Source organism: Lolium rigidum, chromosome 2, assembly GCF_022539505.1.
Source record: "Lolium rigidum isolate FL_2022 chromosome 2, APGP_CSIRO_Lrig_0.1, whole genome shotgun sequence".
Taxonomy (NCBI): Eukaryota; Viridiplantae; Streptophyta; class Magnoliopsida; order Poales; family Poaceae; genus Lolium; species Lolium rigidum.
In genome coordinates, this window is record NC_061509.1 from 277,527,147 (window position 1) to 277,539,502 (window position 12,356).

The 12,356-nt window shown below is 45.7% G+C and overlaps 1 protein-coding gene and 1 long non-coding RNA gene across 2 annotated transcripts; one reads left to right on the forward strand and one right to left on the reverse strand.

Annotated features, from left to right (window-relative positions):
* Positions 1 to 4,828: 4,828 nt before the first annotated feature.
* On the forward strand, positions 4,829 to 7,960 carry LOC124688899 (probable prolyl 4-hydroxylase 3). The gene is made up of 7 exons (XM_047222519.1): positions 4,829 to 5,112; positions 5,220 to 5,301; positions 5,890 to 6,085; positions 6,379 to 6,508; positions 6,599 to 6,786; positions 6,962 to 7,057; positions 7,526 to 7,960. The coding sequence occupies exons 1-6, from the start codon at positions 4,829 to 4,831 to the stop codon at positions 7,033 to 7,035; spliced, it is 954 nt and encodes a 317-aa protein (XP_047078475.1). The 3' UTR covers positions 7,036 to 7,057; positions 7,526 to 7,960.
* Positions 7,961 to 10,444: 2,484 nt separating this feature from the next.
* On the reverse strand, positions 10,445 to 12,139 carry LOC124688900. The gene is made up of 3 exons (XR_006998664.1): positions 12,051 to 12,139; positions 10,816 to 10,978; positions 10,445 to 10,592 (listed from the first exon to the last, which is right to left on the reverse strand). It is a non-coding gene; the product is annotated as an uncharacterized LOC124688900 (long non-coding RNA).
* Between the last annotated feature and the right edge of the window lie 217 nt (positions 12,140 to 12,356).

Genomic DNA, 12,356 nt, shown 5'->3' on the forward strand with positions numbered 1-12,356 from the left:
CGAAAGTAGGGGAGAAGGGGGAACATGTTCCTTCTTTTTAAGTAGTAGAGATTTGGGCGTCAAGATGTTGTTGTTGACCAATCAAGGTATCTCTGTGGAACATCATGTCCACTCCTGCCTTATTTCATTATTATTATTAAATAAAAGGGAGGTGTAAACGTTTTGCATTTGGCGACCGAAGGTAAGAAAACAAAAGGTCTACATTTCCGGCATTATATTGAATAAAAAAGATTACATTGGCGCTACATGCCTTCGCATCACTTTGAATAATCTTCAAAAGGATTATGGAATGGGGGGATAATGGTTTCAAAAAACTCTTTCATTTAGCTAATTCCAGACTAATGTGATCTTTATGGAACATGAAAGCGTATGTTGTATGATCATAAAATTTTCCTTTCTATCTACTTTTGTAAAACCAAATAGACATATCTACATAAAATAAGCTCCACGAGATCTATGGCTTAACCAATCGAAAATACAATTGTTACTCTCCTATTATAGAACCACCCCACTTTATGTTATGCTTATAATAGACCAAAGTATCAACTAGACACACCATAATGGCGGGGAATATTACTTTTTAATGCATATTGAGGTTGAAATTTTTTGGAGCATTTTGATCCTTCATTGAAATTAGGTTTATTGCAAAACGCACAAAATACATTGTGCTTTGTCTCTCTATGTATGAATAAAAAAACTTGTGTTCTTACAATGCAATATGCATCATTCAACAATGGAAAACTCTTCGATCACATTCAAAAATTCTTCATGATGGGTTCATGGGCACCCGGTACCCGCCAACCGACAAAGAAATCTTCTAGAGCCTGAGCTCTCGTTAACCAGACTCACCCGGCTAGGGACTGTTGACCAACAACAAAGGCTAGTTGGAAGAGGGCGCAATCCCCTTCCGAGACCCAACACTTCTTAAGTAAGGAGAAGCTCAGGCGGCTTACATCTAGTACTAACAGGCACCTGAAACCATGACCACGCCTTGGAGTGGTCACAGGTTACCTCCCACGATGAGTCTTGTAGCGGACTATCAAGGTGACACTGCCATAGTACACGGCTGCTATCTAGCTACAGTGTTGGAGTGCCATGTCGCGTATGACCTTAGCAGCTGGTGTTGGCAACAGTAAGGCTAGTGATGTGTCAATTAACCCTATAGTCAGCATCCCCTTTGTAAACATTGAGCACCTCACACACTCATTTAATACATCTCGACAAGACGTAAGGTTGTTATCGGCGAACCATCTGGTACCTAGGTATGGCGACACCTATTTAGAGTTGGAATTGAAGCTAGACATCCCCGATACACGCCCTCGCGTCATTTTGAATAATCTTCAAAATGATTATGAAAGGCAGCCAAGAATGGTTTCGAAAAACTCTCTCATTTAGCTCATTCTAGACTAATGAGATCTTTATGGAACATGAAAGTACGACATGTGCCATAAGATCATAAAATTTTCCTTTCTATCTATTTTTGTAAAACCAAATAGAGTACATAAAATAAGCTCCACGAGATCTATGGCTTAACCAATCGAAAATACAATTATTATTCTCATACTACCGCGCCATCGTACATTATGGTATGCTTATAACATACCAAAGTGTCAACTAGACACACCATAGTGGTGGGAATATTAGTTCTTAATGCATATTGAACCGGTTGAACAAATTTGGAGCATGTTGATCCTTCATTGAAATTTGGTTTATTGCAAAACACACATAAAAACATTGTGGTTGGTCTGTCTATGTATGAATAAAAAAAATGTGTTCTTACAATGCAATGTGCATCATTCAATAATGAAGACTCTTCGATCACATTCACAAATATGCTCCGTGATGGGTTCATGGGTACGTAGTACCCACCAACGGATAATAAAATCATCGACAGCCTGAGCTCTCGCTAACCAAACGTAACTGGCTAGGGACTATGGGCTGGCAACAAACGCTAGTTGGAAGAGGGCGCAATCCCCTTTCCGGGACCCAACACTCCTTGAGTAGGGACAGGCTGAGGCCTCTTGCAGCTGGTACTAACAGGTACTAACAGGAGGTTGTCTCCCACGATGAGTCTTGTTCCGGACTGTAGGTGTGGCACCGCCATAGTACCGGGCCGCTATCTAGCTACAATGTTGGAGTGTCATGTCGCGTATAGCCTTAGCAGCTGGTGTTGGTAACAATAAGGCTAGTGATGTGTCGGTTAACCCTCGATCTAGTCAGCATCCCCTTTGTAAAACATTGAACACCTCACACACTCGTTTAATATATATCGACAAGACGTAATTAAGGTTGTTATCGACAAACCATCTGCTACCTTGCTATGGCGACACCTATTTGGAGTTCAAGCACGGCTATGGACATATCCTACAAATATAACTCAATACAAATATTAGTCCATAAAGATTGTCACCAATTACCAACATCACGCATTGGGATTCCATGTACTTTCACCGTTGACAAAAAATGGAACATTAACTTTTCTTTTGAAACAAGGGGTGACATTGGTAAAATTTTGGCATGATCTTTGGTAAAATCTGTATCAGTGATAGAATGTGTTGTGACTGATTGTTCGGTACGGTCATCGAGGATAACAAGATCAGCTCCAAGTGTTTTGTTTCTTGTGTTTTTCGTCATGTGTTTCGCATGCTCAATGTTGCTACACACCAATTAGCTAAAGGGTGTTTGTTATCTGTTAATTCTGTGTGGCGTTGAGATCGGGATTGTACTCAAGAGGCACTTTGTAATATAGTACTACACATTTTGATTATGGATCAATAAAGAGTACATGTTCCTCTAGAAAAATACTTGTATTCCTGCACGGCTGCACTCATCAATGTGTAGGAAAATCAGAGATACGGCACTCCCGTCCTAAGGGCATCTCCAACCGGGCGACCCAAACGGACGCGCTGGGCCGTCCGTTTTGGACCGTTTGCGTGGCCGCCCGGACACGCGGACAGCGCCCCGCGTCCGCGTGTCCGTTTGGGTCGCACGCGGCGCCCAACGCGGCGATCCAAAGAGACGCCACGTGGTTCGTCTTCGTTGCGCGGCGCTGCGCCATGGCAGGCCTCGACGGGACAGCCATGGTGGGCGGTGGAACGCGCGGGAAAGATCCCGCGCGCACCAAGGTTCCCGCGCGCGCGAAAACGCCATTGGCGCGCGCTCGCGCCCAACGCGGCGATCCAAAGAGACGCCACGTGGTTCGTCTTCGTTGCGCGGCGCTGCGCCATGGCAGGCCTCGACGGGACAGCCATGGTGGGCGGTGGAACGCGCGGGAAAGATCCCGCGCGCACCAAGGTTCCCGCGCGCGCGAAAGCCATTGGCGCGCGCTCGCGCCAAGTTTCCCGCCGGATCGCCGGCTATAAAGACGGCGGCGGTCTCACCTGCACCGCATCACCGTTCTCTTCCCTCCACCTTCTCCGGCGCCATGCCGCGCACCCTTCGGGCCACATGGGCCAAGCTTCTCCTCGCCGCCCGGGCCGGGTTCCCGCGGACGGACGAGGAGGAGCGCACGGACTCGCGGTGGGTCACCGACGACGAGGCGCTCCGCGTCGGCCGCCGAGGCGGCGGCAAAGAAGGCCGGTGACGCGGAGATGGGGGAAGCGGCCGCGGAGGGTCGGCACGAGACCGCGGACCGGCGCGGTACGAGGCCGCGGAGGAGGGCGGACGCCGCGGAGGAGCCCGTCGGCCGCGGAGGACCTCGCGCCGGCGAACATCAACGCCGCCATCGAGGAGCGTCTCGCCGACCTCACGCGCGTGACGAAGGAGCACGAGGGCATCCGGCGGGCCGGCCGCCGCGGCTCAGGCGACCTCCTCGGCCGGAAGAACGAGGCTGCTCGCTATGCGAGCAGCCCGTCACCTCATCCAGATGCCGTCGCCCGAGCGGCGCGCCCGGGAGGATGCTGCGTCGGCGGAGCGCGGCCGGCAAGAGCGCATGCGCCGGCGGCAGGACAACCACGAGGCCCAGGCCGCCGGCCGCGTCCGCCTGGAGGCGCGCACCGCTGTGGAACGCGCCGCCCTGCAGGAGCTTGAGCTATGCGGGAAGCGGATGGTTCCACCGCAGGAGGCGGAGCGCGAGCGCGCCCGAGCTGCGCGGACGGAAAGGAGGAGGATGATGCCCTCCGTCCAAGCTGCCGAGGCCCGCGCCGCCGCCGACGCGGCACCCAGCCCGTAGGAAGCTGGAGTGGAATCCTCACGCGCACGAGCCGCCCGCGTCGAGTGAAATCCACGGCCCCGACGGCGGCCGGCGAGGAGTCGCGCGGCGAGGCCGCCGGCCCCGTACGTATTTAGGATAGAAGTAGTAGCTAAAAAAATTGTAATGAGTCCTATTTAATGAAAAATATTATTTATGCCTATGACACGCGGGCCAGGGGCGGACAAGGGGCGGACGCGAGCGACCAGCCTTTCGCGTCCGCGGCCACGCAAACCCGGCCAAGATTTGGGCCGGGTTTGCATCGTTCCGGACGCCGCGAGCATCCGTTTTAGGGATGGGTCCGCGCGCTGGGCCGGGTTTTTGTCCGGCTGGACCCATCCGGACGCGCGGGCGCGGGATGGGTCGCCCGGTTGGAGATGCCCTAAGAAAAAAGAAGTTTTTTGTTCAAAAACAAAGAAGTTTGGTCTGGTGTGACAGCGACAGCGACAGTACCAGTTTGGCACCCGTTTGGTCGTATGGTTGCCCGCCACCGTCTTCCTTCCTTCCTTCTCACTTCCTTCTCCAGCCAGCCACCGCTCTCACCTCACGGCGAACCCAGCCAGCCACCGCTCTTACAGCGCGGGAGATCTACCGTGACCTGCCTGCCTCCCACCAGCCCCATTCATTCCCGCGCGCCCGATGGCGCCGACGCGCCCGCTGATGCGCGGGATCCGCCCGCCGCGCGTCTTCGCCGCCTCCCGGAACGGCCGCGCATCGCCGTACGCGCTCGCGCTCGCCGCGCTGCTCGTCGCCTCCGCCTTCCTCCTCGCGCTCATCGCCTTCGGCGTCTTCTCGCTCCCCGTCTCCGCGCCCACCAACCTCGCCACCACCGGCGACACAGAGACCACCGGCTCCGGCGCCGGCAACGGCGAGGCCGCCGAAGGTTCATCCTCCCGCCGCGCCCGCGGACGCCGCGACCTCAGGTGAGCGATTGAGCCGATAAAAAGTTTCACTTTGGTGCACTGCCCAGATTTGGTTCGATCTGAGCTGATCCGGCGGTCTCGTCTCTGTCGTTGTTGGTTGCGTGCAGCGAGGGGCTGGGCGAGCGGGGCGCGCAGTGGACGGAGGTGGTCTCCTGGGAGCCCAGGGCCTTCGTCTACCACAACTTCCTGGTACTGCCGCCCGCACTCTCTATTCCATTCTGAAATCACAACCACCACTCTGCTGTCATGGTTCATTCCTTCCTAGTCAATGCATGCGTGCTGTTATGTGTAAACACTAGTACATTCTCCTGGGATCCATCTGTCCCCGTATGGTATCTACTTTCGGGCGGGCGGGCGAATTAGGTGTGGGTGCTACGACGACGGGGGCAAAGATTGCATTGCATTTGGGTGAAATTCCTTGGAGGGAATGGAAATGTTGTACTTCCCTAATTGTTGGCTTTAGTTTGCATTGATAGGAGCTCTGGTTACGGTGGATTATTTCCTGATCTAGTCTGAAAGAATGGGGAATGTGGACGGCGTGAAATAGTATCGCGCGTGTGTGTGACTTGGCGGTTCCGATAAATACAACTTGTAGGTAGACCTAGTTGATTGCTTAATTCTAGGTTTATCACTTACTGCAGGAAAAGCTCCTTACTTTGTTGCATCAAGTTTCTCTTCTTTTTTCACTTGTTTCATATTCATTGCTTCAGTTCAGCTTGTAATTTGGTGGTGATTTAACCATGGGTCAAATTGCTGATAGTTTGTTCATTTCGTTAGTCCAAGGAAGAGTGCGAGTACTTGATTGGATTGGCCAAGCCCCGCATGGTGAAATCAACGGTGGTTGATAGCACCACGGGAAAAAGCAAGGACAGCAGGGTTCGCACAAGTTCAGGCATGTTTCTTCAAAGAGGGCGAGACAAGGTTATCCGAGCCATTGAAAGGAGGATAGCTGATTACACCTTCATACCTGCAGGTTTAGTTATTTAAACAGCTTTGTAGTGTGATTTTTTTTTTTGATAAAGTAACATCAAGATATACAGACAAGTGTGGCCCGCTAAATGCATACGCAGTCTGATGCTTATAAGTGTCTTTAACTCCCCTGTTCTTTGTTATGGGTACCACTATAGAAACATTCACTAAGTAGGTGGTCATAGCTTTTGTTCAGCATGCGAGCAGTATGCCATTTTATTCTTCCTAGCGTACGTGGCTTTTATCCTTTTAAGGTTCATTAGCTGTTTCGTAATGTTAATTCATACTTGCTTACAGAAAATGGAGAGGGACTCCAAGTCCTGCACTATGAAGTTGGGCAGAAGTACGAACCTCATTTTGACTACTTCCTTGATGAGTTCAACACCAAGAATGGTGGTCAAAGGATGGCCACTATTCTCATGTATCTGTAAGTGTAAATAATAGTGTCCCTATCACCCAACACTTTGGTCACATGTGATGTTATCTGAGTCCTAGAACATATCCTCACTTGAACCAGATCTGATGTTGAAGAAGGGGGTGAGACTATTTTCCCTGATGCAAATGTGAACAGCAGTTCACTAGCATGGCACAATGAACTTTCAGAGTGTGCCAAAAGAGGTCTTGCTGTGAAACCGAAGATGGGAGATGCGCTGCTTTTCTGGAGCATGAGACCAGATGCCACTCTAGACCCATTAAGTTTGCACGGTTAGTCCAATGGCCTGTTATCTGCTCTCTTTAGTTACTGTTTTTCCAGGGTAGTTACATTTTGGGTCCAGTTTTCTCCGGAAATCCTGTTAATCTTATGCTTTTTATGTGTGTATTCCAAAAATTCTGAAAATTCATTCTGCAAATTTCTTTATATATTGCATTATTCGTGCAGGGGGCTGTCCTGTTATTAAAGGGAATAAGTGGTCATCAACCAAGTGGCTACATGTTAACGAGTACAAAGCTTAAGCCTTGTGGAGTCACTCCAAAGGTACTTTCTACTACCCAGTGTAAAATGTAAAGCTGGTGGTGATGATATTGTTGTTTCCCTTACAAGTATAAATAGATCTTGGTGCCTTTTGAAGACGTTTCTGTTTGTTCATCATTGGCATGATAAAAGCTACGAAGTGATCTGACTCTGAAGTGGTTTTCCACCCAGCCCAGCTTGCATTTCCCCCTATCATTTCCCCCTATCTGCTACTACTCATAAGCATGCACATACCATGTACTCTGTGGCATGATCTCCTAATTCCTATATAATTTCGAGTTTCTGATTTGTAAGTAGGAGCATTAGAATGGCATCCCTGAGATATGGATGCATATAGAACGATGTTCGGGAAGGGCCAACAAGCTTTTTTTAAATCTTTGTTTATGTCATTGGGATCTTGAGCATCTGAATTTTGTTTGCTGAAAACTTGAGTGTGTTTGAGCTGATGCCGCACTTACTTTCTGGTTGCAGATGACACGATTTGACCATGCATCTGGCTTGGGCGCTTTCCAGGACGGCACCTCCGTGCCTGCATATCAAAACGGTTTATGGATCCATCCACCCCATCTTGTTGACACTGATTGTCGAGGATATAACATAGGCAGTGAGCAGGCGTCTTCTTCCTGGAGCTGGCTTGGCATTCTTATTTCTCGTACCCCTAGCTCTTATTTATAGAGGAAAAAGTGGTGATGTACTGGTGTATGTAGTGTTGGGGTGCGCATTACTGCATCTGGGGTCCATTTTTGTGTTTTATTCCTGCCCTGTCTGTAGTATTAGAAACCATACCGAATCACTGATGTAATACTGTTGTGGTTGTTATTACTGTAATATGGAGGTTATAGAGTCGCCAGACAAATCTATATATACATGTAGTGTGTATTCTCTATACGGAACATTGAAATGTGATGTTCTGAGCCTCATGAGGATTGGAGAACTCGAGTTCCCCTGGCTAGGAGATAGACTCTGCCTTCCGACTAGATGCGAAATACATGTGAGAATAATAAACAGAACATATCTGAAACTGAAGTTTCACTTGAGGATTTGAAGGGAAGCTACTTGTTTTTTCAGGTTCAGTTGGCACTGAAGTTGCTTAAGAAGGTAGATTAATCCTCATCAAGTCTGTCATACTGACATCAACAAAGCCAATCCACCAAGAGCTTAATGGTCCAGTAGATTTTGATGTGAGCTCACAAAGAGTTGGGAATCACAGGAGGCAAGACGCATTTGAGTTTTAAGTACTACTAGGAAGTTTGCGGCGCGGCGCACGCCGCGCCCTTGCTGTATATGGTGCGGTGTATATGGTGCGGTAGATGTAGTTTACCATGCAGGGAGGCATGTATTTTGGTCTTGTCACACAGAAACTAAACCTCAAGGTTCATCTTTAACCGATAACTGCAGGAAGAAAGAGGTAGAAAGCAACTTTTTCTTTTGGTTAGGAAACCCAACGTGCTTGCTCTTGTGACCCAAACCTAATGCAACAAACTAATAAGAAAGTGACAGAAGTTGTGCTCGGTTTTCTTTCTTTTATCACCAAAGTGGCCATATACATGATTTATATTTATCTAGTATTTATGGAGGTAAAACGAAGAAAATTTGAAAAAAGATACACCGCAAAATGATCTAGAAAAGGAAGATCCAGCTGCGCTGCACATAATGGAAATAAGTTAATCAGTCAAATAAATTACTTTAGTCCTTACAGATCAATCGAGAAATCTGAAAACACACTGATTTGGTTCTTATAGGCATAACAACAAAGGCTCGTTGAGCACCAAAATCACAATCAGAGTACCTAAGATTTGTGAAGTTTTTGCGCCAATCTTTCAGAACCAGCAATGATGTCTTCCATCTACTGAACAATAGAGATTTTAAAACGTAGAAATTAATTGGTGAAGAGGAAATTGACTTGCAGCTTGAGGTTGTCTGGCCGAAGCGCGCGAGTTAGCAGTCCAGAAGGGTGAACTGTATGGCCGGACACGGGATGAAATAGCCGCACTTCACCTGTGTTGTCGCGTGGTCGACGGCGAGGTGACTTCAAGGCGATGAACGATAAAACTACACCCTGTTAAAAAAAAACTACACATAATTTTGATGACCATAGGTCAATAGGAGATTACCAAAACAACCTTAGGTAGTCATTAGTTGTCACATTGTCTGATGGCTACCTGAAGAAAATTCCAACTGGCCTTTGCCTCTCAACAATGAACATTCGACTGGCCTTTGCCTCTCAACAATGAACATTCGACCGTAAGCAACTGAAAAACATCTACACACTTTTTAACAAACCATGCTAATATTTGATTTGATATCAAGTCATTAAAATATTGCAAAATTTTGTTAGTTTATCACCATCTTCGTAAGTCTTGATATTTCATTCCTAGCAAAGTCTAGTTAGTAGCACTCCCCATATGCACAACTAAATAGTTCCCTTAACGACAACTAAAAAATATTCCCAGTGACATTGAAACTCAAGTTTTAGATCAAGCAAGACCATTGTGATTAAAGAGAAGAGTTGATGTACTCCCTTCAACAGTAGCAACACCTTGATTTCATTTGCATGAACTAAATTATAGATCTAAGCTCTTTTATACAAATTTCATATACTAAAACCATGTCCTGCTTGTCAAACATACAACAATGGAAGTGGAAGGTTCTCAGATTAATTTTTCAACTCATTAAGCATTTCTTGCATATGACAACATCAGCCAGTAAGAAACACATTGCCACAGTGTGGAGTAAAGAATGAATTTCTCAGAATTCAGAATAAGAAAATGGAGCGGTTATGTATCATTTATCTATGTCTATTACAACATTAGCCAGTAAGAAAAATATCACCATGGCGTGAAGTAAAAGAATGAATTTATCAGAAGTCATAATAACGAACAGAGCAATTATTTATCCCTTATCTAAGAACAAAGAATACATAATGTGGAGTAGACCTGACTACATTTGTACTCCAGTTCATGCTCCCAAGCTAATATAACAAATTTCAGATATTGGAATAAAACCACTCAATGGCGTTTTAACTTTCTTTCATCCGAAAAGAGGGGAAATATTTCCACCACTAACAGGTAATCGGAAAATAGTCGCTTATCTAGCTAACTGAAGCAAACAAAAATGTCACTTCTTTGACTGAAGAAAGCAAGAAAAGATACAAATCACTTACCGGTTAAGTAGCTGATGCAGAAAATGGTGTGGAAGGAAAAAAATATTTGGCGATCCAAAATGTTTTGGAGCAATTTACATACATGTACTATTCACTGAAAACCTGACAGAACGGTAGTGTCCCCCTACGCGTGACTGCAGAGCATCAAATGAAATTGCTTTACATGCGAATAGAAGAAAGTTTTCGGGCTGAGGAATCGAATCATTAACCTCTGCTTTGGGTAATTTCAATTCTACATGTATGATCTGTTGCCCTGTATTTGCTCCACACGGCGGCAACAATAAACGACTCGAACCTGTATATCAAACCTTCCTTTTCTTTATGTCTGAACTGGTCAATTCGATTGGCTGGGGTGCAGCCTTCCATTTTGTTGCCCTGAAACATCAGTTAATGTTTGATGTATTATCATCTAAAGAAATTAAATTTCGATACTAAATGATCATACAACAGATGAAAAAATAGTATCCCTTTACTATACTGCAGAAAGGCATTCACCTGAAATATAAGGCCAGTAGGTGCATGTACGGGGCATGCTTGACGGAAAAAATACAAAAGTGTCTACTGACTCAAACATAGTGGCTGAATATTTAGAAGGTACCTCTTGGTCAATAACAATGAAGTCTAGCTCAAACAAATTTTGTCAGTTCGCTTAATCCCTATGTTTCCCGATTCAAGTGACACACACAATGACCTTCCATTGAAATCCTGGAGGTCACAGATCCTTCACCAAGGTTGTCTGCATGGCTGCTCCTCTAGTGTCCCTGTAAGAAAATACATTCAGTAACAGTGGACATGAACAGTGGTACAACTCGCAGCTCCAATAATGCAAAAACAAAATGTAAATTGGCCAAGTAAAATGGATGCTAGCATAAGGGACAATCTAAGCCAAAGAATAAATCAAAAAAAAAATTAACTGATGCCAAATGATTTTGAATATAAATATTATTATCCATGATTTTGAAAATCAGATAATTTGTGAGCAGACCTTGTGATTCAGAAATACCAAAGTAATACGAACTAAAATATACAAATATGTCGTAATGTGTTTTTTCTCAGACATGTATTGCTCATTGGTATGCTTATGTATCATCAATGCAGAACACACACGCATTGCTCGTCACTATATGCTTATGTAGTATCGATGCTTGGGGAAAGGCATAAGTCAAATACTGAATATCCAGCAATATACTATAAAAGCCAAATGAACCAAAGGGCAGTTGTACTAATTAGAGATTGGGTGGGGCTCATCGAGATGAGACACAAATTGAGAGCCAACAATGCACCGGTGTTGAGAATCCTGGTGGCTTGGAAGAAAAAAATCATGAATTCTTCTTTACATCTAAACATAGAGCTAGCTTAATTATTCATCTAGAGCAATTTTAAATTCAGACACCAGATTTACAAACAAACAGTTGTACACTCTATTGCCATTGGCTCAAGAAATCTAGCAAGCTGATATATGCCGAAATGACGAATGTACGAATTATTCAGACCTAGGCATCAATGCGATTAGTTAATGATGTTGATAACTGAGATTTAGCGTGTATGAAGAAACAACAGACGCAAAATGCAAATCCTCTCCATGAGGAACATCGTCCAACTTCATCAGCTGACACTCCAGTTAGTAGATATTAGACTGAGCAAAGGTGATATGGAAATACATCTACAAAGCTTGGTGTAAAGATCAAAGCGGCATTTGACCTGCATTGAACGTGGCCCTACTGCTAACATTTTGTGGAGCTACTGCAAACATTTTGTAGTGCCGTTTGTGGCAATACAGACCAAACCTCCATCCCTTCATTCAGCTCAAACCGATAGGGCTAAAATACTTACCTTTTCCATCTACGTCAGACATAAGACGATTTGTCAGGTTTTCTTGATGAATTCGGCATGCTGGGAATTTAGCAAGGGCAGCTATATAGTTGGTCCACTCTGCCGCCTCGCTGACCCTGCTTCAAATTACCGGTCGTACACATCTTCCTCTGGTGCATCATCATCAGACTGTGCAATTGATTCACTGATTGTTTAAAATTTTGTGAAGATATGGGGATTTGAAGTATGGACAGGAAGGGGTCGTGGTAGGCTGGTTAGATTAGATTGAATCTCTTACCTTTCCAAAAAATTGGGAATGTCACAGAG

Bases quoted from the DNA above. Each gene is read 5' to 3' on its own strand.
- LOC124688899 (XM_047222519.1), top strand. From the start codon at position 4,829: ATGGCGCCGACGCGCCCGCTGATGCGCGGGATCCGCCCGCCGCGCGTC. The intron at 6,086-6,378 runs GTTTAGTTATTT...ACTTGCTTACAG, and splicing joins TTACACCTTCATACCTGCAG to AAAATGGAGAGGGACTCCAA. The intron at 6,787-6,961 runs GTTAGTCCAATG...TTATTCGTGCAG, and splicing joins AGACCCATTAAGTTTGCACG to GGGGCTGTCCTGTTATTAAA.